Source organism: Podarcis liolepis (genome assembly GCF_965112155.1).
Source record: "Podarcis liolepis genome assembly, chromosome: 6".
NCBI classification, from domain to species: Eukaryota; Metazoa; Chordata; class Lepidosauria; order Squamata; family Lacertidae; genus Podarcis; species Podarcis liolepis.
Window position 1 is genome coordinate 17348311 of NC_139559.1, and position 25160 is coordinate 17373470.

The window sequence follows — 25160 nt, forward strand, 5'->3', positions numbered from 1 at the left end:
AGCTAGAACCTCATACAGACTCACTCACCAACTTTAGTTTCCTTCTATCCCCCTCCTCTTTGTGGCCACAAGCTTCTCCCTGCGCCTAAATAGTTTAAAGATTCTCCTCCTCCTATGTTCTTTTATATCTCTCTGTGGGTGGGGGTGGGGACTTTAACTTCTCATTCATCACTTCCCTAGCAGTACTGCTAGATCTACTGCAAATCCCTTGCTGATCTACTGCAAAGCTCCCAGAACTCTAGCAGTAGATTTTGATCTACATTCTGCTCTCCGCTGTAGGGCTTTCTCAGTGGTGACCCACAGGAGGTCCACTTCTCTTTTTCTTTTGCTGTTTTTCAAACAGAGGCAAATGTATATATAATTTAAAATCCATTGGATATTTGGGGAGCATAGTGTGTTAAGGGTTTGCTGTTTGCTGTTGTCTTACATACACCAAATTCTGGTTTTTATGTATTCTTTTTAGGTTTTTTATGCTAATTTTGAATTCATTTTTTGTGAACCTTTTCCTCCACTAAAGAGAGGAATGTAAATATTGTGGGTGGTTAGAGGAGAAAGAACACAGGATCAGAACTCTCCTTTGTCCCTGCTTGGGGCAATGTCAGTAGCAAACTAGGAAAAAATAAAAGTCTCCAGCACATTCTCCCATGCAATGATCTTGCCTGAGTCTTCCTGTACACAAGAGGAAATTCCTTCTGTGCTGCTTTTTTCACTAAGAAGCCCTGAATAATTGTGCTAAGAGACCATCTGCCTGCAGCTATTCCTCAACAAGAAGTTTCCATTGCGGCTAGTCCTTATAAGAACTGAAATTCTGAGAATGGGTGTCTGAGATTGCTTTCTTCCTCCTCCCTCTTCCCTCCACATCCCTTTTTCCTTTTTTGTTGTGCAAGGCTGAGAACAGGGACTGTCTTGCAATAGACTCTAGGTGCCCTTTTGGCTGAAGAGCAGGGGATCAATCAATCAAACAGTCTTATATATGAACAGGAATTGTTATGTATCTGGTAACACTGTTAAGAAACATAACCTGGACCAGGGATGTGCAGGTGACAGGGTGGAGTTCTGCTCAGAGAGTTGGCTCAGATCTCAGAAATTCCCACTGAATTCTGTTACATCACAGTACATTAGCAAAACCTCACAATGACTCTGAGTGTGCACGTTATCCATTAGAAATTAATGGATGACATTCATTTCTAGGGAGGAAGCCTATCGTGAGGTGCTTGGAGACGACATTCCAGTGCAGACAAAACATGCACACTCAGCCACTGCCAGTGACCTGGTGGCACAGAGAAGGTCGCCAAAGAGGATAATGTGCTTTAATATGCAGGGTACATAGGCTGTGTACACATTACTGGCTTAAAACATAGCCAGGTCATACTTTAGTTCTAATTTGGATTCAAGTTGGTCTGGAGGGGAAATGCCAAAGGGATGCCACTAATTTTTAACCCGGAATCACATAACCTGAAGCGTCTGTAACCTGAGGTACCACTATACAGTTCAGCTGCCAGTCTGGCAGGCTTCTCTATGTGGAACTGGGAGCAAAGTGCCTTATTTGCTTATTTTTTATTAAAATATTTCTATACCACAAATATTTCTATACCTACCACAGCAGTCCTGAGGCAGCATAGCATCTATATCATCATCACCATAGAACTGTAGAGCTGGAAGGGATACCAAGGATCATCTAGTCCAACCCCCTGCAATGCAGGAGTCACAACTAAAGAATCCCTGACAGATGACCATCTGTCCTCTGCTTAAAAACCTCCAATGAAGGGGAGTACACAACCTCCCAAGTAAGTTCATGCCATTGTCAAACAGCTCTTACTAGAATACAGCTGGAAAGCACAGATGTATTTTTGGTGCATCAAAACAGCTTCTATCTGCCTATCTGAGCTCTGGCCTTGTGGCTTCTAATGCCAGAAGTGAGCCTGGCTGGGAAAAATGTATGGGGATGGGCTGCTGGAAAAACGGGAAGAGTACAGCACAAATACCAGCTTGTCCTTTTAAAGTGCAGCCTCACCTTACTGAGTGGGTAGACGTGTGTTCAAAGATCTAAAGCTAGGCAGTCATCAGGAAAATATCTGTCTTTGCTCTTTTTGTTTCATCCTTATATTGATATGTGTGGGAAAGTGTTAATCTATTCTAAATAAATGCAGCCTGACTGCCACACTTCCAAGATTCCAATAGGTAAAGACAGTAACAGTGTTGGATACAACATTACCGTAAAACACAGTCTTCCAAAACTGCACAGCTGCTGTTTATTGTTGCTCCAGTAGCCTTGGAGGACAGATCAAAACAACAATGCCTATTATTTCAAATTTACAGAATGCTGCAGTTGTTGGGTGCCTGTTAACCTAAACTATGCCAAAGGAAGTCAGATAGAAGAACCTAAACTATGCCAAAGGAAGTCAGATAGAAGAAACTAAGTAAAATTTACAGTAGTGTCCTCTTCACTATTTAAAGAAGAAATTTACATACACAGAGAGAAAAAGAGTTTGCTCAAAATGTACTTGCACTGATAAAGAAACAACTCAACTTTTGTTAATAACCTTAGTCACTATTCCAAAGCAACCTTGAAAGCTATTGTTTTGATTGATGAGGTACAACAGCTCAGGCCCAGTGCATGGCCTGCTCTAGAAATGTACTGCTCTATCTGACCAAATTGTCAAAGTAAGGAGTAAATTACAGAACTCCATTCTCCTCCCCACAGTTGTAACCATTATTTCTCCTACATGTTGCTCAGTCCCTTTATTCTTGCTGGTCCTCCATTGTTTTTAAATTAATTCTTATACCACTTAAAATGCACTGAATAAATAGGGACACATTTAAAAAAGTACTAGCAGCGCCTTTTTTGATTCACATGCACCAATTTTAAACAGCACCATGAGAGACACGCACCACCCCATAAAGTGATAGCACTTTGTTTTGCTGCACTTTATGTGGCAGTCCAGTGTTCAAATCTCACCCCAGTCATGGTTGCCATCCATCTGTCTCGAGAGACAATGGAAGAGTGCGCCATCCGGGGTAAAGTCAAACTGCTGGCGAATTACAGCGTTGTAGAGGCTGTAGAGACCAACATGGGAGAGACATGTTATATTGCAGCTGGAGCAAATGAAGTCATGCTATTAGACAAACTTCTATCACTCAACCTGAGGACCTCATCTGCCATTTGGAAATAATAATGCTAGCCTGCCTTACCAAGATAATGCGAGGCATTTCAAATGCTTAAATAGAGTTTTATAACTATTAAATAATATATCAGAGAGCAGAGGGTTGCAGGTAATGCTGGGGAGATCCACCCCCATGACCTGGATAAGTGACCAATAAGACACTAGTTTTTGGCCTCACAGGTGAATAGGGAACATTCCCCCCCCCGCAACATCTGGGGGGCAACGGTTCCCCACAGCAGGCCTAACTTACGTCACAAGCGTGAGAGCCTGTGAGGGTGCTGCCCCATGCACAACTCAATGTGCCAGATTCAGGGGTGGGTGGGTGACTGCACATAGTGGGGAGTCCGACAACACTGACCAGTAAATAAATACTGTCTAAAACAAATGTATCTGCCTCCCAAAGCTAAACCGAAAGCATTTTTTCTTGGCCTCATAACTTCCTCACTTCCCTTGTTCTTCATTCCATGTCTGAAATCTTTGGCCCGCCCCCCAAAACAAACCCACACATTTTCTTTCCAAAACCCTCCTCAAATTTATGGGGGGGGGGGAGAAGGAAGATAAATAGCTATAACGCTTTGTTTCGCTATAACGCTTTTTCTTTATCGCCACGACTAGTCTTGCCTGAGAGACTCGCCGCATCCCCACGGCAGAAGCGAAGCGACCTGCAGCCCGCGGAAGCCGACGCCACGGTAAATTTTGCTGAATCTTTTAAGGTGCCCCCACCCCACCCAAGGCCCCTTCGTTGTCCTCTGCTGTCACAGACTAAGGAGGAGGGTGGTCTCTCTCTCTCTCTCTCTCTCTCTCTGGAAACTATATTAAAATGCCCCCATCTCCGCCCTAGATGAAAGAGCCCCATCACCAACAACTCCTTCTTCTCCTTCCCGCCCTCAGGCCCAACCGCTTTCCTTGGCGCGCGCGCGCGTGTGCCTAGATCTCCTCAGGCCGCGGCGGCCCTCATCTCTCGTTTCCCTCCTCCGAGCTGTTGGGGCTAAAGCGCCACGAGGGCAAGGGAAGAGCGGAGGAGGCCGAAGCGCCCTGCCCGCTGCGGGGCAGACGACGAGGCTGGGCCTAGCCGAGTGGGCCGCCATGGCGACAAGCCAGCTCCTCAGCTCGGGCGAGTCACTGTGAAGGGAACCTGCAAAGCCACTGAAATAGACCCCTTTCTCTGTGGGATTTTGTGTGCTTGACTATGGGGATTATGGCTCGAGGGTCATTTTTCCTCTCGAAGGTGACTAGCCTCCCCCCCCCCTTTCTCCAGAGGATGTGCCCATGGGCAAACCACTAAACGTTAGGCCGCGCTTTTGTAACCACTGCCCTGGGAGTAAATGCCATTGAGCTCAATGGGTTTTTTTATCTGAGTAGACGGGGATAGGACTGTGCTTTAAGGATTCCGCCCCCACCCGCCCCCTGCTTTCATCCAGAGGGATTAAAATAACAGAATTACTACCTTCAGAGCTGGCACTTTGCGTTGGGGAATTGTTATCATCATCATCATCATCATCATCATTTATTAAATTTGTATTCCGCCCCTTCATCCAAAGATCACAGGGCGGGTCGCAACTTCAAAATACAAAAGGAGAACACAAAATGTGTAACGAACCAACACACACACCCCTACCTCCCACAAACACCTTTCAAAGACTTTAGAATATTTCTTTCAGCCAAAGGCCTTGGATATACAGAAACGTTTTTTGCCTGGTGCCTCAATATATGTTATAATCCCACTATTTTGTTGTTGCTCAAGTGTGTTTGATGAGGAACGAGGCATCTCTGGAAGGAGGTGTTGCGTTATGGGATTAGGGGTTTAGGCCGCAACCTTTGGGCGCATGCGTCCACAAATCCCATTGTGTTCTGTAGGTTTGTTTTTTTAAATGTCTTAGTAGTTGTGCCAAGGACTGTTTGCTACATAGGGCCTCAGTGGATCTCAGCAAAGCCTTGCGACATGGCAGTGGGTATGCCGCTTAACAGCATCCTAGATAAGTTTTGAAACGGCTTAGTATTTGATTGTTATGGTAATGATGCATTGATTCTGTCGTAAGCATATTTACATGGAAAAGTGGCTTACTAATTTTAATAATAATAATAATAATCCTTGCTTCAAGGAATATTCTTAGTTTTAGATTTTATGATTTATGTGTTTTCCATTTGGTTGTGTACTTTTTGATGTGTTTTATTTATTGCTTAAGACTTTTGTTATGTTGGTAACTATGTAAATCTTGTCAGGTTGTAAGCTGCCTTGAGCATTGCTTTAACCATGGAAAGATGGCATACAAATAAAATGATGATGATGATGATGAAGATGTTTACAATTTAAAATAATTGGGGAGTGCATGTAGACATTTTAAAAAGCATTTTATATGGGAGGGGTAATAATCCTGTCCTGAAATTTTGTAGGGAATTATGGATAAAACTATGGCAACGGGATGATCATGTGTATGTACTCTTTAATCAATATTTTAGTGTGTGATTGTTTATGTTTTCGTGTTCCTCTTTCATTCCTTTTGGAACTAAGGCAGTATATACATGTTTAATGTAAAGTAAGCAAATGAAATGTCCTTTCACAAGCATCCTTGCTAAACCCTGGGACATAAAAGGTGGCACATTACGGTAATTCATCTCCGCCGTTGAATTGGGGAGGAATCGCCCCCTCCCCAGTAAAAGTGGACAGGTGTGTGCTTGCATACACCTAACTCTTCTCCCACCCATCCATTTTCAAGACTGGTGGTTTCCAGCAGTGCCCTCATTGCAGCATCTCTCCTCCTCCAATGACTTTTGTTGGGAAATGCCCTCCCTTAACCTTTCTCCCAAATCCTTCTTTTCCCCAAATGGTATCAGGAAGAGAAAAGCCAAAAGGATCAGGTGTGTGTGTGTGTGTGTGTGTGTGTGTGTGTGTGTGTGGCTGTAGCTCACGCAACCAGCCTTAAAAAAAAAAAAAGCTAACTCCCAATAGCCCTCCTTCCTCCTCCCACAAGAATCCCTCCTCCCTCTCTTCTTTCTCATTCAAACGCAGCAACTCCTGTTGTGTCAGTTTTTATCTTCTTCCTACCAACACCAACAGCCACCACTAGGCAGAGGAAGATCAGCAGCAGGTAAAAGAACCCCCCCCCCCAAAAAAAGCACCCCATTTTAAAGGTCTCGTCGTTATGCTATATTTCTTCCTCTTTCTTTCCACCCCTCCCACCCACCAAAAGGGAGGAAGATAAATAGATGAGGAAGGGGAAGATTAGCCTCGCTTCCTCTAAACTTCTTGCTGTGTGTGATTTCTGCCTCGTCTCTTCTGGCTTGCAGCCTCTCTCTCTCTCTCTCTCCCCCTTCATTCTCTGCCATCCAAGTAGAGGTTAGAAACTTCCATTAGAGACATAGGTATTTGTTTTCAATACTCGATATGTCGATCTTGAGGAGGAGGTGGGGGGAAGAGGAAGGATCTTCTTTGTGAGTCAGGGATGTTCCTGGTGGAAAGGTTTGCAATGTGTTTTGCTCATGGTTTGGGGGGGGCGCGGGTGGAGGGGGGGGGCTTCAGATTTGCTAATGAAAAGTTTATTGATCCGTTTTTGTCAGTTTCATTTTGAATGCTGCTTCTGCGGAATCTAATCTGCCCCGGGGCGTTGCAGAGTTATTTCTCCCCCACCTCAAATTGTGTGTGTGTGTATACAGTATATATATATATATGTGTGTGTGTGTGTGTACACAATTTTTTTTTTTAAAGGGGAGTGGAAAAGGAAGAGCTGTGGCTCTTCAACAACAATAGACTTTGCTAGGAGAGGAGGAGAATACAAATTCATTAAAGTGTGTTTGTTGATGTGAACTGACTTCCGTATACTGATACCTTACCTATATATGGGGAGACATTAATTATTGGCTAATCGGCTTCACTTTGGGTGTGTTAGGATTTGTGCAGTTGAAATAAACAAAAACCTATTCGCCAAAAGCAGTCATTCGACACGCAGTCCCGTGTGCCCACCCCTCCCCTCCCCTCCCCCATTATAATGTATGCTGTGTGTGAATCGCCTTGTGAGTATCAGAATCGAAGTGTTAAAAAGAGTTTCTGAAGTGGTGGCTAGCAAAATTTCTGTCTTGGGTTTCTAGCTTGAAGGGCTTTTGGATGTTCGAATAACTTCGGCATTGTGGTTCAGATGGAGTGTTTGCAAAGGAAAACAAAACGAAAAGGTTCCTTGTGGTTATTTTTTTGTCCTTCCTAAAATGACCTTGAAAGCTAAAATATACACATCGCTTCTGATGGGTGGAAAGGGTGGGTGGGGGGCTGAGGGGCGAGTAGAAGAAAGAATCTAACATATAGCCAAAAGCAGAAATAGGAACTTAATCATGTAGATGAAGTGAAATCTTTTACAGAAGAATGTGAAAAGGGAAGTTTCTGCATGTGAAGGGAACAGAAGGAAATAACACACTTACAAATATGTCGTGGGGTGGGGAGAGAAGAGTCATATCATTCTTCACAATGTATTAGGCCTTGAGAAGCTTGCCTGATATGATCAGGAAGGCAGGGAAATAAAACGCCTAACTACACACTGAATAGCAGGCATTGACTTGCTGACCACTTCTGTTGGCAGCTAGGGGCTGGTTTTTGTGTCTGCAAAGGTATCTGAGCACAGTGCTCTTATAACAATGGCTTGCAAATGTTTTCTCTCGCCATGTTTTGTTACACTTCAGGGGGTCTTCTGTAGATTTGGGACTTGAGATGCCTTTTTTTTTAAAAAAAAATGTTATGACTTCATGATTAGTTTTCTGGATCATCATGAAAGGATTGGCTCACATAAGTAGGTTAAACTGCTTTCTTTGGAGGTGGGGGAGGGAAAGTAGGTGGAGTTTGATCCTCTCTTCTCTCCCCCCCCCCACTAGTTTTATGTGAATTGATGAGTCAGTATTTAAGATGTGCAATAGGCATGCCAGCTTGTGATGGGACATCAGTTACTTCTTTTTATTAAGAACTCCCACTTGAGAGAATACTAAAATGTATATGTTGCATGGTTAATAAATCTGGAGGTGGGGGAAAGAGAGAGAGGAGAATTCCCTTGGTTTTTTTGAAGTGATGCTACTGTTGAGGCTTTATTCAGATAATCATCATGCATAACAAACAGCTGTAGCTGAGAAAATATTTCAGTGTACTATTGATTGATCTGACATACCAAGTTATATTCCCTTCTGCAAAGTTTGAGTCGTTGATTTCAGTTTCATTGTGGTTGTGTGTGCATGCATTGGATTTCTTTTTGTTTTTTGGAGAGAAAGAAGAGTGTAAGCCTGTTTGGAAAAACTTAGCATGTACATATAGCTATTTGATAATAGTGGGTTTTTAAAAATATAAAATAAAAATGTATAAGGTTGATTCAATTATGTCTTCATCGCTTTGGAGCTGCTTGAATGACTTGACATGAGATTAGGTGCAACAAAAGAGAAGGCAGGGGAACAACAGCTGCCTTCCAGTTCTGAGGCACTATTGCTCTTAGCAGGAAGGCATTTTATCTTTTAGTGCTGTGTTGTCAGGTTTAAATGTTAAATATTTATATTCCTGTGAAAGGTTGTTAGACTACACTTGTGTGTTAAAAAAAAAAAGCACACACACACCATGCATTTACCAGAGCCTTAAAAAGAAAAAGATGACTTATATTTCTGCCTTTACCACAGCCTGTTTAAGATCTGATGTTAAAATACCAAATCATCCCAACTTTTAGCTCAACTTATTTTTTGGCTCTGAAAAGAGCCACCACTAGTTTGTACTTGCTTGGCTGCTGTGTGGTAAGAACTTTTTAAGGTGTGGCTTTAATGGCAGCTGACGATTCTTGCTGAGAAACAAGTCTTATTTTTGGTACGTGTCTCTATGGAAATTCTATGTGAGGCAAAATTGCAACATTGAATGTCCCCTTTAAAGGGGAAAAAAGATTTTATATTGTCCACTGAATAGCTCTTCCTTAAAGGAAATAAAGACCAGTGCTGAAAACTTCCTCCCAAGTTACATATACAGCATACATATTTTAAAGTATGGGTGTCTTTTCTATAAAGTTTCAACATAAATAACTTTTTCATGACCTATAGATGTTGGGGTTTTCTGGTTGGTGTTGTTGTTCCAAACCACAGCATGTCTTATAATGGTAACCCATTTTAGAGTAGATGGGAAGCCATTTCCTGGATTTGTTTTAATTAAGCAGTGTTATTTATAAATTTGTGGTTCTTAAAAAGTGCCATAGCGAAGGGAGGCTATATATATAGGGGTTTTAAGAGGATTGCTACTGACTCCTTCAACAGAAATTGCATTAGATTCCAGATGGAGAGCTATTGGGTAGCTTGGAATATCTCCTTTGTTTTGGTGGAGACTGGCAAGGCGAGGGGGTGGCGATATGACTGGAAAAAAGGTACTCTGCACTATTCTTTCACATTTGTTTGTTTCATTTAGGGCTTCTTTGAAAAACTCCCTGCCTCTCAAACACTTAGCTGCATTATTTAAGAGTGTTGCTATACTTTGCATCAATGAAATTGCACGGTTGAAGAATTTATTTGCCTCCTATATGTACAAGATCAAAGTGAAAAGCACGTCCCTGATCTTAATCGTGTTGCTTGAAAGTAAGTCCTACTGCTATTAGTGTGGCATAATTCCAAGCAGTTTGTTCAGCATCAAGGTGCAAATTATTGCATGTTTGCTTGGAAAAATAGTTGAAAATGAAATTACAGATCTTATTTGACTTTCAGTATGGTAGCAGCTGTGTAAAACTGAGACTTTGTAATTAGGATTTTATAGGCCAGGGAAGTACTGTAGTGATAAATATGGCCTAGTTTTAAAAATATCTAAAAGAGAAAATTCTCACTACTTCTGTGCCAGGTATGGCGAAATGTTATTCATACCACACACAAAAAACCACACACTATTGGTGAATGAAGGACTTCTTTCAGCTCTTTACCTATAGTTAAAATGACTAAGCTTTCCTATCTTTAGGCAAATTTGAAAGAGAAGCTTGACCTTTGAGTTTACTTGCTTCCACAGAGATTCAGATGATTAAATAAGTAAGGCTATTGGACTGTCATTTACTTATTTATCTCATGTCATCCTTTCCAGTTCAACCTACTATTTAAATGTAGAAAATCAGCAAAATTTCTGCCACAGCAGGGCTGCCATTACTAAGCTTACAAGCCCTCCTTTATTCTCATTCTCTTGATTAGAACATCAGGAGTCCAATACAATTGCCCCCCTTCACATAATTACATTTGCTACGCCTTTGGCATAAAAGATATTCATTCATTATGAACACTTTTTGAGCATTTTTAATGACACTCAAATCTGTGTAAGGCTCCAGCAAATAAAAATTAGCAGATGAATAATACAGAAAAGTATAAAAAGGTTGGATCCTATCACTGGAGATTTGTAACCACTTACAGTATTTGAATTGGGGAAAACATGTTTGTATAATGTCTTGTGTAATCAAGTTTTTGGACCTTAGAAATTGGGTGAGTAATCTGCAGCTTGTGTGTGTAAATGTGGATTAACAATTGTAAATTTAAGTTTACTAGCCCAAAGCTAGTGAGCTGGTAGCATTTATATTCTTGTTCCCAATCTGGGGCAAACATGTGGTGGTTCTTTAAAAGTATGTTTTGTAGTTTATCAGCAGTTAGTTGAATTCTTGGTTTAACCTTTTTAAAATTGGTTCATAATAAAGTTAAATAACGTTTTGCTCTAAGCAACGAATCCTTGGGTCTGTCCAAGAATTGGAAGAATTCCACAAGTAGGAATTTTCTCCTTTTTTCAACCTCCTGAACTGTTCACATCAACTATATCAGCAGCTTTAATTAGCATCCTTGAATGACATAGCAAAAGAGGTTAGTAAATAGCATTTTGTGTTGCCTGTTTGTGTATGTTAGAAAAGTGGGGGTGGGGTAGCACATAAATTGGCTCATGAGGCATTCCACTTTTGGAGAAACAATTTCTGGCACTTTGGATAATATGACAAATCCCTTTTTGCCAGATGAGTCTCTTAGTCAGTTGCGTTGACCAAAAGGACCTCATATTCTCCACTTTAAATATTGAAAATAACAGTCCAGGTTTAGAAAGCATAGATCAGGGTCAGCAACCTTTTTCAGCGGTGGGCCGAACTATATTTTGGAAAATAAAAAAAAGAACGAATTCCTATGCCCCGCAAATAACCCAGAGATGCATTTTAAATAAAAGGGCACATTCTAGTCCTGTAGAAACACGCTGATTCCCGGACCAACCGTGGGCCGGATTGAGAAGGCGATTAGGCCGCATCTGGCCCCCGGGCCTTAGGTTGCCTACCCCTGGCATAGATCTTGCATCTGATATATATTTAGGTTGCAATGCTTCGCACACTTACATAGGAATAACACTTACATACCTGTGAATTCCATTTAAAACAGTGGAGTACACATGTATAGGATTGTGCTGTTAGGAGTCTTCTGGTTTTGCTTCAGATACATTGGCTTGGTGTCCAGTAAATCCTGAGGGATAGAAACTTCTAAACATTAAATGTAGGATTGTCTTCTTAAAAAGAAACAGAGATCTCCAGAGTAGGTAAAGGTAAAGGGACCCCTGACAATTAAGTCCAGTCATGAACAACTTGGGGGTTGTGGTGCTCATCTCGCTTTACAGGCTGAGGGAGACGGCATTTGTCCGCTTCCGCAGACAGTTTTTCCGGGTCATGTGGCCAGCATGACTAAGCTGCTTCTGGTGAAACCAGAGCAGTGCACGGAAATGCCGTTTACCTTTCTGCCAGAGCGGTACCTATTTATCTACTTGCACTTTGACGTGCTTTCGAACTGCTAGGTTGGCAGGAGCTGGGACCGGGGGTTTGAACCACCGACCTTTCGATCGGCAAGCCCAAGCGGCACAGTGGTTTAACACACAGAGCCACTTGTTTCCTCCCCAATACAATGACTTGTTTCCTCCCCAATACTAGATATCAGAGAAGACAACATTTAGTTCTTTGATACAGTTTTATTATGTAAACATCTACTCTGAAAGCAAATTAGCATGTGATTTTTTCCTTACTGGTGAATACATTTTGCTTGTAGGTGTCACAATTAAACTGTAGGAAAGGTACTTGGAATAAAACAAAACTTGTTGCAACATATTTTCACATGATCCTCAAATGCATTTGAATGGAGTAAATAATTTTACCCACTGGGAAATCTTTGGCCTATACTTTCAAGGATTATTGGGCTCCTGAGCTGCACAGATGCCGTGAAGTGATGACATTCTTGCTTGTTTAACTAAATATAATTTTTGTTCTTATTAAGGCCGAGTGATTGTAATTATATAACTTGAAATCATGCCGCTTGATAAGTTGATTATAGCATATGCTGGGTAAGTCAGGGTTGGTGACTATTTTAACAAATGTTGGTTGTTTGGTCAAAAAACACAAATACCAACCATTGCCTTCTTAAAGGTAAAGGGACCACTGACCATTAGGTCCAGTCGTGGACGACTCTAGGTTTGTGGCACTCATCTTGCTTTACTGGCCGAGGGAGCAGGTGTACAGCTTCCGGGGCATGTGGCCAGCATGACTAAGCTGCTTCTGGTGAACCAGAGCAGCGCACAGAAACGCTGTTTACCTTCCCGCCGGAGCGGTACCTATTTATCTACTTGTGCTGTGTGCTTTTGAACTGCTAGGTTGGCATGAGCAGGGACAGAACAACGGGAGCTCACCCCATTGCGGGGATTCAAACTGCCAACCTTCCAATCGGCAAGCTCTAGGCTCTGTGGTTTAAACCACAGCACCAAGCTCAATTATGTCCTGTGTATTGTTAAATTGGTCACAGTGATCTCTACAAAGAAGAAACCAGCTGTATTGCTAAATATTAGTTGTACTGCAATGATGTTTAGGTTGTGAATTATAAACACCTGGGAGTTACTTCCATGCACCTTCCTTTTTTTCCCTTTTCTTTTTTTTTAGTAAAACCTTGGCAATAGGTTTAGTTTTTATTTGAAGAGTTGCAGCTAATCAGAATAGCAATAATCTTTCAGAGCTGTGGTTAATCATAGAAATTGTTCTATATTAATTCATGATTTCTATAGAACTGGTTAATTTGGGTTATATGTCAGCCATGAACAAGTAAGACACTGTGCTTGCTAGGGTGAGATAGAAGAAACTTGAGAGTATATATATTCAGAAGGAAGAGTTTGGTGTGTCTTGATTTTATAGCTACAATATTTCTGTGCTTACTGTATTATGCAGTCAGCACAAAATGGTAGAAATTCCTAGGTGTCATATAATGTGCGAATGTTTGAAGTGGCACACTCAAAGACACACTCTTATCAGCTAGAGGCCCGCATGATGAATGTTCTGCTGGAGTGTATCTCTTCAGACTGCAGGTGGGGGAATCAAATGGTTGAATCTTTTCTCCATGTATAAAAAGTTTGCTAGCTTTTGTAGCTGTAGGGAGCCACTTCTTATTCATTCTCTTACATTAAAGTTGCAGGCGAAGTGTTCAAACTACAGGTGAAGTATTCAGACATTTGATTTTCCCACCTGCAGTGTGATGTAGTATAATTTAGCAGCAGATTATTGGGGGGGGGGCCTTCTGATCAGTTGGCTCTTAATGAAAAGTCATTTATTGGCTACAGTCTATCAGGCCCACTGAAGCATTGACTCTGAGACAGTTCACACATTCAGATGAATAAAGTGCAATGAAACTCTGGGAATTAACCAGTTCTTCCTGCAGGTGTTGCATCATGTGTTTATATGCTGCCCATATTAAACAAAATTAAACACATCCCAGTATATGGAAAGCAGCAAGAAGTTGGTGTTTCATTCCTTTTCAGTTCATTCTGAGGAACATTTGAATGTACAATACCGTCCAGAGTTTAAAATGGTACAGTCCGAGTAACTTTGTGCCATGCAATTTATTTTGACTATGTTGTAAACTGGTTTGGCAAAACACAGATAAGGCCAAACAGAAATTCTTACAGCTTTTCTACCTTAAGTGATGTAGGGCTGGTAGCAATATCAAAATCTGGTTTTTTATACATGGTAGGCCTTAAATAGTAATGGCAGTAGTAGTAGGATTTCTTGCTGCAATATTACACACAGCATCAGAAAGAAATTAGATACTATTTGCCAGTTTGGGGTTTCTTTAAAATCCTTTTCACCGTTGATAGCCTTAAATACTGGGCTGAATCATCTAAAAGTTGATACCCTGCAATAAATCGATACAAATAATTTTTAGTACTTAATCCAATACTTATGAGACATAGGATAGCTGCACATTATCACCATGGAGGTATTTGATTATACTGTAGAATTATTCTTGGTAAGCTAAAGCTTGATCTTAATATTATTAAAATAAAATTGCTTTATAAAGTGAGGTGTTGGAATTAGATTAACCTTTCATAAGCAGTATTTTAAGGAAATTCAGAGAGTCTGAGAACTTTTTTGAGGACATAGAAATGTTTAAGTGCTGCCTGCTCCTATATAAGAATGAGAACCCCTAACATAAGGAAACTAAAGAACACTGGGCATTTACCAGGACCCATGCTAGTAAGTCTTCAAATGGGAGCCAGCCTGCATTCCACCCTGCCTCTGCCAACCCTGTAGCATTTACATATAAAGGATTACCAAATACTAAACATTCCCTGTCACTTCAGTAGATATTGTTTTTCCTAGACTAAGGTACTTTTAAAAAGCACCCTTTCAAAGCTGAAGTATTTTAATGGTAGGTCTTAATGTTTTCACACATAATGTATCTTATCCAAATGCAGAACTCTTTAGCCTAGGCTTCAATTCTCTCAAATATGCTAATCCATACACCTAACAAAAGGCAGATACAAAAAGACAGAAGGAGTGTTTCAGCTGTTTTGTTTCTGCTCTGGGTCAGGCTGACAGAACTAATTGGTCCCTACTCTGTATGTGCTGGAACTTCCAGTACTAATTAGAATGTGTTTGGTGTCTTGTTGGACGCAGGTATCTCCATCCCAAAGATACTCCAGTGTGACAGTGCTCTTCTGTCTCAAACTTCAGATGGGAACATAAAAAGGGATTAATAAAGGATATGGGGGATAAGATAATTTTTTTAGAGATGTCTGGCAATTCTTAGGCACATTACATGCCATGAATATTTTTCCATTGTTAACTGGAAGCTACTGCATGTTTGCTGGTTTTAGTGAGATGTGTTGGTGATTCTTTGGGTTGCAACCTCTTTCTTTCAATTGGGCTAGTCCTAGTGGGATTTTGGTTCCCTCTCTCTCAAATAACAGGCCCTTGAGATATATCTCAAATTAATTTCTGTAATTTTGCATCAGCATTAAAAGTAGTTTGCCAAGCGGCCCAGAGGCTGCCCTTCTAGAAATATCAATCCCCAAACCCCTTGGGCATGTGAAGCAAACAGAGTGACTTCTTTGAATCCTGACCACTACACTAAAAAGCATGAATGTGCCAGACTAAGACAGCTGTGATACTGTGTAGATTGAATTGGCTCAAGTGGTGGTAATACTTGTAGAAATAATTCATTTAAAAGGTTTGCATTTAGCCAAATGGTGTGTGTAGTAGAGGGAGCAACAGCAGTGCTCCTTTCTGTGGCTACTGGGAGGGTTGACTGCCTGGGGAGAGATTCTCAAAATCCTACTTTATGACACCTTCCCATGGACCATATGATTGTGCCCTATGTTACAGCAAAAAAAAAAAAAAAAGGCTCTTTCCAGTTCTGATACCCTTATGGAACTTGTGTACGGAGATGTACATTGGCAACCTATTAACATGTAAAATGTTCTTGTGGCAAAACCTGAAAATGTCCTTAAGTACCAGCATTTACTCTTTTATGGACATGCTTAGTAAAGAAAAGGAATGTAGCTTTTTCTAATGAAGGCAGTCAACAATTGATACAAAATATGTGACTCTCAACTGGCTGTAGCTGCTCATGGCTGTAAAATCGGTGCCTGTAGTGATACATGACTATTCTAGCTTACTTGTAAGATCAGTGCGTTTTAAAATAATGTTGATGCTAAAACTATGCAGCTGTTGGAAACATTTACATGGGAGTTAGGGTCAAATGCCCAAACTTCTAGATTATTTTATTTTGATCTCTTCTGCAGCTGAAACAATATGTAGGAAGTTCTTTTTCTCACAAAATAGTTATGCTTTGTGTCCTACTGATTTTAATCTTTTGAATCAAGTATACTTTGTTTCCTATACATAAACAGGAGTTAAATAGTTCCAAAATTGGGCAGCATATATTCCATAAATAAAGCGTAGGCTGTAATACACAAAGTCCAATTTAAATGTTTCTCCCTTTTATGTGTGTGTATTTAAAGATACCTTCTCTGAATCATGGATCCTACCTACGCTCTAGGTATGTTATTATATAAAATACTAGGTTGATAAAATGGAAGGAAAACTTTCAGTTGGTTTATAAACTTCTACTTCAAGTGGTTTTTCAAATGTTCTCTGATACCATTACCCAGAAATAGATCTTACAAAATTATATGATGATAATGAAGATTCTTAGTTTCTCTTCTATAAGAAGAAACTCAATCTGATTACTAATCAGGTCTTAAAAAATTGTAGCATCTCAAATTTAAACAGGAATTTGAATAGATGATCGTCTGTTCTCATCCAATGCAGAGTGCAAAATAGATTATCAGTTTGAATTTGTTGTTTCGTTTTTGTGTGGAACACCAAGAATTTTGAATGAGCTGTGTGAAGTTGTTGTGCTGTGCCTTGCAATTTGGCTACCTTTTTACAAATGCCTCTTAATTGGTTTGGAGTTTGTTTAATAAGAGCCTTAATACACAGCAGAGTTGAGTGTTGGACTAATGTGATGAGTTTTCCCAGCTGACATTCTTTATCTACACAGTTGAACTTTTAATTAAACATCTGAATTCATACAGATACCTGCTCTGTTCACACATGGCATCTCAGTGAGTCAACACCTGTACAGAAGCCACCCAGAACTTGGAGTGTTGGCTGCTGCCTACTCACTCCAAAGTAGCCTTATCTTTTCTTACTGAGAAGCACAAGGGAGTTGTGTTCCAGCTATTTTGCTTTCTGAAGCCAGCTGCTTTGCTTGCTGTTCATTCAGGAGCCAACAGGGAAGGAAAATGGTCAGGAGGCAACTTCCTTGTTCCTTTTTTATGAAAAAGTGAAGCCCTACAAGAACGCCATTGTTCTTCCTCCACTATTGCAGGTAGTATGCAACTAAACACCTGTTGCTAGGAATCACAAGTGGGAGAATTCAGATTCTGCTTGCAGGTTTCCCATTGTCATCTGGTCGGCCTTTATAAGAACAGGATGTTGCACTAAATGGCCTTGGTCTGGAAGGCTGAAACAGAGTGTTTGGCTTAAAGGCTGTCGTGTGAAGAGAGTATAGAGAGATAAAGCATATTTCCTCATTAAACTGAAGCAACAGTAAAATGTAAAATTGCTGTTGTTTCATTAAAGCTGCTTATTCTTGCGAGATGCATTGTGGTGTCAAGGTCCCTTAACAGTTAAACAGGGAAATTGGAAGTGCTGCAATGCCAGGTCAGAATTAAGCTACACTATAGAAATGCAGTCTGGTCTGTAGAACTCTCTCAAACAGAAGTGGTCTGCAATAACATACATTGGTTATGTTTTATGAAGGTACCACAGATTCACTTCTGTTTTCACAAAATACCCTATATTAAAAGCCTTCTGGCAATTGGACAATTATGTTAATAAAAGGTATATCTTCATATACTGTATGTATAATTTTTAACAACCAGAGAATGAGAAAATAGATTTGAATACTGTCAAATAGAACTGAAAATTCGTAAGGTATTTTTGATCTTTCTGTCCTTCCCCCTGCCCTACAAATGGTAGACATGAGATTACACAGAGGACTTTCAGGCTCATGTTATTCAACAAAAAGAAGCACACAGAGGTCTGTTCAGCTATCGGAGAAATATGAGCAATGTAGTTTTGCATCTAGCTTAAGATTTAAGGGCCTACTGACATGAATGGTTTCTAAGGTAATGCCTGTAAACACAATTATATTGTTCACAAAGAAAAGTCAGTTGACTGGTGTACAGAGAGAAAATATAGCACACATCTGCCAATGTTTGTTGGACTTAAGTAACAAAAAACAAAACAAAAAACAGCCATTATCCTTGTTGGATGAAGTGATTAAGAAAATATTGATATTTTTCATTACTAGGATTTGCTGGTAGCTTTTTAAATACATGATGAATTTAATGTGCAGTTATCACAGGACAGACATAAATTCAATATATGAAAGTGTTTCTGTTAGTTATGAAGTCAAGGGAAATCTATACAAAACAAGAATTAGCTGTTGGACAGGATTGCTGTAGATACATGTCTGAAAACCACTAGGAATGATTGGTTCCCTGTGAGGAAAAAGGAGCAGTTCAAACTGCTTTTTTTAAAGCTGCATGTGATACATACTACATTTTATGTATGAGCACAAATGTGTATTACACAGGAGTTTAATTGACAGGAATAGGCATGTTCCTGTGCCTTGTGTGCACACAGGAATGTTGTATGATGAAAATGGGGTAGTGAAACTTTTTTCAAAACTATATCCATTCTAGCTAGTTGAATAGCACCTTAAAAAAAAACACACACATTTGTGGGCATCATACAGTGAGTTGGGCATGGAAACTTTTCAGTTTGGGCTATGATCCCAAGGCTGACCCTGTAATGTAGAAAAAGCTCACATAGGTAGGTTAAGTGGGTCCAGAAATCCAGGTGTCATGTCTGCATGGGCAACTCATCATACCCCCAGGATTTATAGCACAAGGATTCCTTTCCATCTGCTCACCCACCCTCTCTTGTGTATTTCCTAGAACGCATTAGTTTCTATTGTTCTCCAAAGCATGGTGTAAAGTGAAAGGAAAGACCCTTCCCCTCCCCTATACGTGCCAAAGGCATTTGTGTGGGGGTTGGAGGCTCCTGCAGTACTGGAATTTAGGTTATAGAGAGGAAGAAGCAGTGCTGATCTCTCTTGCTGCTTCTGCCACTTCCCATCATGAAGTGATGTGAACTTCAGTGGGCCTTGATTCCCAGTGATAGGCAAACTCTTTCCTAACTTGAAAGTAGGCACACAGTATACTGTAGTTTTAAATACGTTAACTCAAATTCTCTAGTTTTTAAAAAGGAAAAATTTAACCTATCTGCATGGTGATGGTGGTTTGGCACTGTGCCTTTAGAGAAAGAAAGTTCTGTAGCTTTTCATGGGTGAATGTTCAACAAAATGAGGAAAGAAGATGATCCAAATTTGTCCTAATTGTGGTTTTCTGGACACAGATTTTTTTTTTAAAAAAAGGTACAGTCTTGTGCCTTATTTTGTATAAAGTCTGCATTGTAGACTGTTCTGTTTCCAAATATAGATTGACATCTCCAATTGGTTTCCATCATTCTCCAAAGCCTGTTTACTGTGCTTAAAGTGAACACTGGATCTTGAAGATACAAAAAATTCTCATGTTGATTTATTTTCTATGGTCAGTTTTCAGTACAGTCCGTGGTATGCTTGGGTGTCATTTCCGCATAAAAAGCTCAGTTCCTCCTCCTAAAAGCTTCCTGTCTGATCATTTCATTTCTCATATCTTCCCTTATGACTTGTCATCTGCTTGGTGTTAAAATGAAGTGGTTTGCGCCAGAAGCGGTTTAGTCCTTGCTGGCCACATGACCTGGAAAGTTGTCTGAAAGCGAGATGAGCGCCGCAAACCCATAGTCACCTTTGACGGGACTTAACCATCCAGGGGTCCTCTACCTTTAACATTACTAAATGTAGTGTTTTGTACATGTGCCAATTTTGGAAGTGGCAATTTGGTGTTAAAGGACTTTGGCTTTTCATGCTGACTTCTTTGTTTGCAAGAATGGAGCTTCTGAACCCTAGAGTTACATCCAGTACCCCATGTGGAAAATCTGATCAAGGATTTATGAGTTGTGGGTTCAGAAGACACTGAAATGCGTTGTGAAACTCCAGGTGCCTTGGGTGTTGCTTCTGTATTAACTAGAACATTTGGATTTCAAACCACAAGGAATTTGTGGTGTGCCTGCATGTTTGGCAAGGTCATTTTAGATTTGGAAATGGTTGCAGTGTCTACCATTTTTTAATACAGTACTGACTGACAAATAAATTCTAGCTGCACTGGAGCTGAAAGTGAAGAGACATTACATCTAGAATAGGCATCAAGCATGTAATGGAAGGCTGGGGAACCTGTGTTCTTCAAGGGGTTACAGGACTACAACTTCATTCCTCAATCCATGTCAATCTTGGTAGACATAATGCTATTGACAAGTGACATCGCTTGGTTTAATCAAAAGAACCCCTGTGGTGGTGTGCTTAGAAATGTTTGACTAGGACTTGGGAGTCATGGGTTCAGATCCCCTGTCAAGTCATGAAACTGTCTTGACTTGGGTCAAATCTCATATCCTAACAGGGTTGTTGTGAGGATGAAGTGAGGGTGGAAGAACCATTACCTTGAGCTCCTTGGAGGAAATGTGTGATAAAAATGTAGCATTTCTTATTAATATGTTTTGGATTGTGAGTGAAGGCATAAGCCTGGTACGCTTGGAGGGAATGCATTGTGTAGTGTGGTTGCACATTGTGTCTACGCCAGTCCTGTGTCGGCATTTCACTTTATTTAACAAAGTTTTTATACTGCTTAACTGTAAATAACATCTTTAAGTGGTTTACAAAGAATATGAAACAGAGAATTGGAAGGGACCATGGGGGTCATCTAGTCCCACCCCTGTCAATTGGGGGGTGCGGGTGCTTTTTAAAGTAACACAAAACTCTCCTCCCCACATCTTGGAGAGGAATAGAAAGCTGAACCATGTATAGATATTAGTAAATAGGGATAAAATTGTTCCCTGTTAAACGGCATATGCTGGTGTATTGTGGTGACTGACTTGGGGACAAGCTGGTAGTCTTCTGTTCAGTCATTATGAACTCATTAGGTGGACTCCTGGAAGACATTCTTTCCAACCTCTGCCCCTCCACTCTCACTATTTTATTTGCTTTTATAGTTGTAACCTTTGTGTGGTATACCCCCCTTTTTTATACAAAAGTAGTTTATAAATATTTAAATACATTATGAAATGGCGATAATAATACTGACCCATCTTATAGGGTTATTTAGACAAGAATTAGGGACGCGGGTGGCGCTGTGGGTAAAACCTCAGTGCCTAGGACTTGCTGATCGTAAGGTCGGTGGTTCGAATCCCCGCGGCGGGGTGAGCTCCCGTCATTTGGTCCCAGCTCCTGCCCACCTAGCAGTTCGAAAGCACTCCTAAGTGCAAGTAGATAAATAGGGACCGCTTTATAGCGGGAAGGTAAACGGCGTTTCCGTGTGTGGCACTGGTGCTGGCTCACCAGTGCAGCTTCGTCACGCTGGCCACGTGACCCGGAAGTGTCTGCGGACGGCGCCGGCTCCTGGCCTCTTGAGTGAGATGAGCGCACAACCCTAGAGTTGGTCACGACTGGCCCGTATGGGCAGAGGTACCTTTACCTTAGACAAGAATTAAGCCGAAGTACTTTGAAATGCCGTTTTATTTCTGCCAAAATGCAGCCCTGTACAACCTGTTGAGCTTTCTTTTCTTTTCCTTTTAAATTAGAAATAAGTGTGCCTTGAAAGCTGGATTACCAGGTCTACTGGACCAATGAAATTAGAATAATTTTTTATTCTACTTGCTTCTCACTTGAGATTTAAACATGTTATTGCTTAGAATGGATCACCAAAATGCAGCTGCTCAGAAGAGTTTTCTTTTAGGGCTAACATAGTCTTAATCTCTTATCTGGTAGGTCTGCTGCTGATGGTGCTGTTAAGTAATCCAAAGGGTAGGAACTCCATTTGCTGAGTTGGCTGCCTGTTGAAGTAGCAGCAGACAGTGTAGCTTCAAAATGGCTGCCAGATGGGCACTATCCACAGCAGATGTTGCATATAGTCATGAATAAGAGCTTTACTCACACTTTAAATTAATATTAAAAGTTCAACCATTTTTGCAAGGTGAGGGTTCGTGTAAAACTATCCAAATTGTTTGGATGCAATACAGTGGAATGTAATTCTGCTTCACCTGACTCTTTCAGCCAGAATGGAAATGTAGATTTAGGATTTTGGAGGCAAAAGAACTTTAGTAACCATCCTTACTAGATTTCTTTCACTGAAGCAGCTTCCTCCATATGAATATAAAAGCATGATGTGAGTGTTAACAGTAACTCCCTAGGGCAGGTTCCTCGCAGAAATTAGTAACTTCCTTTGACAGTTGCATCATTTTAAAGATAACTATGTATTGAAATCTGAATTCAATAGCTGTGTTATACTTACTTAATTGTGGAATACGCAGAATTGTTTTTTAGACTTGCCTGGACAAACTGTTAGCTGTAGTTGCAGTTGTTTTTAAATGAATTCTAGGAAGAATAATGTTGCTTGGACTAAATGTGTGTGTTTTGCAATAATTTTAAAAGGGAGAAGTCACTTTTTATAAGACAGCCTTAAATATTAGCCATAAAAAGCTACTAGCATGCCAAAAAATAAGACAAAAGAAATACCTGCCCACTTTGAACTCTGCAAGAGGAGCTTGGTAGGATAGATAGATGGTCAACTTCTCTTATGAATAAAAATCAGGCTAGTAAAAAGCCGTGAAATGCAACAGACTGGCTGAGGAGGTATTAAGTGTTTCCTGCTCCTCTGCCTTCCTGCTTGATTTCTGTGCTAGTCACAGAGAAAGGGCTTTGCCTCCCTTTTTGCCAGCTCATAAATGCAGTAGACTGGACAAGGAGAAATGCTTCACTCTGTCCCTTTTCCATAAGCCCTGCTGCATTTCTATGCTGCGTGGAGAGAAATGACCTTCACTTTCTCCAGCATAGAAGCCTAGTAATACACATATTTTCCTCTAAGCTGTAATTTCTTTTATCGAATTCCATACATTTTCCTCCCTGACATTCCTGGTTATCTATGGTGACTTAAGGGAGCAGTTTGTTACTTAATCTGAATATTGGTAGCAGTATAAAACATGAATAAATCATATAAAATATACTAGTTTAGTCTCTTGTTTTTAAACAAAAGTATTTTATTATATCCATGTTTCCTTAGTTAATGTTTGTGTGTTAAATCTTCTCTCCATAGGTGGTGAATTTCTTGGTGCTGCTAAACCATTTCCATATTTCTTTGGGCTTAAGAAGATCTGAATTTTTTACATGTGGAGATATATGCAGGCTAGTTTCTTTGAAATTTTAATGAACTGAAAAGGCTTCACAGAGAGCATAAACAATCCAATACCTTCATTGGAGAACTGATGGGACACTTTTATAAATAGTTTGTATTGTGTGAGGCTTTCTACCCCTACCGATGAGCAAAAACTTCTCTTGATGGTCCTCTGGGCTTGGACATTTGTGAGTAAACAGGTGGGAAGCCACTGAAGTGGCCTTAATCTCCAACGCAAAAAAGCCTAGAATCCATGTTAACATCTTCAAAGGAATATGCCTACTCAACCTCTTTTAGCATATATGGATGGACCAGATGGCATAGCAAGTACTGTTGGTTCACGTATGGAGAACAATGATGCCACTATGCCAATAAAAGGGGCCAACACAATTTCGTACAAGAACTTGCAAGACAAGTTCTTAATGCAAGGGGAAGGATGCATGCCTTTGGATTGCATGTTTTGTGATCAGACTTTCAAGCATCCAGAAGATCTTGGTAAGCATGTCTTAATGCAGCACAGGCCAACACTCTGCGAACCAGCAGTTCTGCGTGTAGAAGCGGAATACCTTAGCCATCTTGATAAAGGACAAGTGAAAACAGACTTGCCACCCTCAGATGCCAATGAAAAGGATAGCCAAGATTTCAGTTGCGTGGTTTGTGGACAAACATTTGAGGAGGCATATGATGTTGAGGCCCACATGAGAAAGCACAAGGACTCTTTCACTTACTGGTGCAGTGTTTGTGGGAGGAGATTTAAGGAGCCATGGTTCCTCAAAAATCACATGAGAACACATACTGGTAAGCCTGGTTCTAGAAGCAAGACACCTCAAGGATCAGAGAGTCCTATAACCATAAATGAGGTTGTACAGGACCAAGTAACTGAAAGTATTACATCACCTTACAAAATCTGCATGGTTTGTGGCTTCCTATTTCAGAATAAGGAAAGTTTAATTGAGCACAGTAAAGTACATACCAAAGATTCAGTAGCCAGTGATGATGGCTCACAAGCTGATCCAGATGACAAAGGAAATGGATCGCCCAGGGAAGAGTTTTTGCAGTTTTTAAACTTAAAACCACGTATGCCTCCTAGCAATAAAAAGCAAGAAAAGCCTGTGAAATGGATAGCAGAGTTAGATCCGTTCAGTACGTATCAGGCATGGCAACTGGCTACCAAAGGAAAAATTGCTACTGGCCACGGGCAAGTGAAAGAGCCAGGGCATGAAGGAAGTACAGACAATGATGACTCCTCTTCTGATAAAGAAGAGCTTGGGGAAATTTGGAATGCAAACAAAGCAAGCCAGATTGAAAGCACGGGGAAGATCAAGGCAAGCAAAAGTGGAAGTTTCACAGCGACTGGTAATATACCACAAGACAAATTCAAATATCCCGGCCGTGAAGTGCCTTCTATGGAGATGGATTCAAAATTGTCCCAGAACAAAGACAAGCCCACACATTGTTCAGAGTGTGGCAAAGCCTTTCGAACTTACCACCAGCTTGTCCTTCACTCAAGAGTACATAAGAGAGACCGAAAGAATGATTTAGAAGCCAGCTCTGTTGAAGGAAAGCAGCCAAGAGCATGCCTTACAGATGTCGGGACTGTGGATGAGAATGGAGTAGGAGAACGAGGGGAAGGAGGCTCTGAAGATGGATCAGAGGATGGGCTAATAGAGACCTTAGGTAAGTTAAGAAGTTGTGATTCCTTTTTAGCTCACTTGTTTTGTTCATGTATACATTATCTAAACCACATTGATTGATTGATTTTTTTAAGTTACTGACAGATTTTTGCTAGTTAATGCTATATAACACCCTTCTTCCTAGGTGCAGGTACTCAGCATTTTGCTGCTTAAAAGACATGGCAT

At 40.6% G+C, this 25160-nt stretch overlaps 1 protein-coding gene and 1 long non-coding RNA gene across 8 annotated transcripts in view; one reads left to right on the forward strand and one right to left on the reverse strand.

The window, feature by feature from the left end:
* Window positions 1-1867: 1867 nt before the first annotated feature.
* LOC310709142 lies at window positions 1868-3867 on the reverse strand. Of its 2 annotated transcripts, XR_014527350.1 has the most exons (3): window positions 3786-3867; window positions 2383-3057; window positions 1868-2348 (listed from the first exon to the last, which is right to left on the reverse strand). It is a non-coding gene; the product is annotated as an uncharacterized lncRNA (long non-coding RNA). The 2 variants fall into 2 exon arrangements; XR_014527351.1 differs by lacking the exon at window positions 3786-3867 and having other exon boundaries at window positions 2383-3720.
* The window catches only part of ZNF217 (zinc finger protein 217), a 33372-nt gene continuing 11976 nt past the window's right edge, over window positions 3765-25160 (forward strand). The window contains exons 1-3 of one of the 6 annotated variants that reach the window (XM_083507969.1): window positions 4592-5116; window positions 22185-22296; window positions 23224-24978. In XM_083507969.1, the coding sequence (XP_083364095.1) occupies window positions 23577-24978 (1402 nt within the window). In that variant the 5' untranslated portion in view covers window positions 4592-5116; window positions 22185-22296; window positions 23224-23576. Of the gene's footprint in view, window positions 3854-3903; window positions 5117-6155; window positions 6254-6363; window positions 6528-22184; window positions 22297-23223; window positions 24979-25160 lie in introns of those variants that run through there. The other 5 variants (XM_083507970.1, XM_083507973.1, XM_083507971.1 and 2 more) reach the window with 5 other exon arrangements.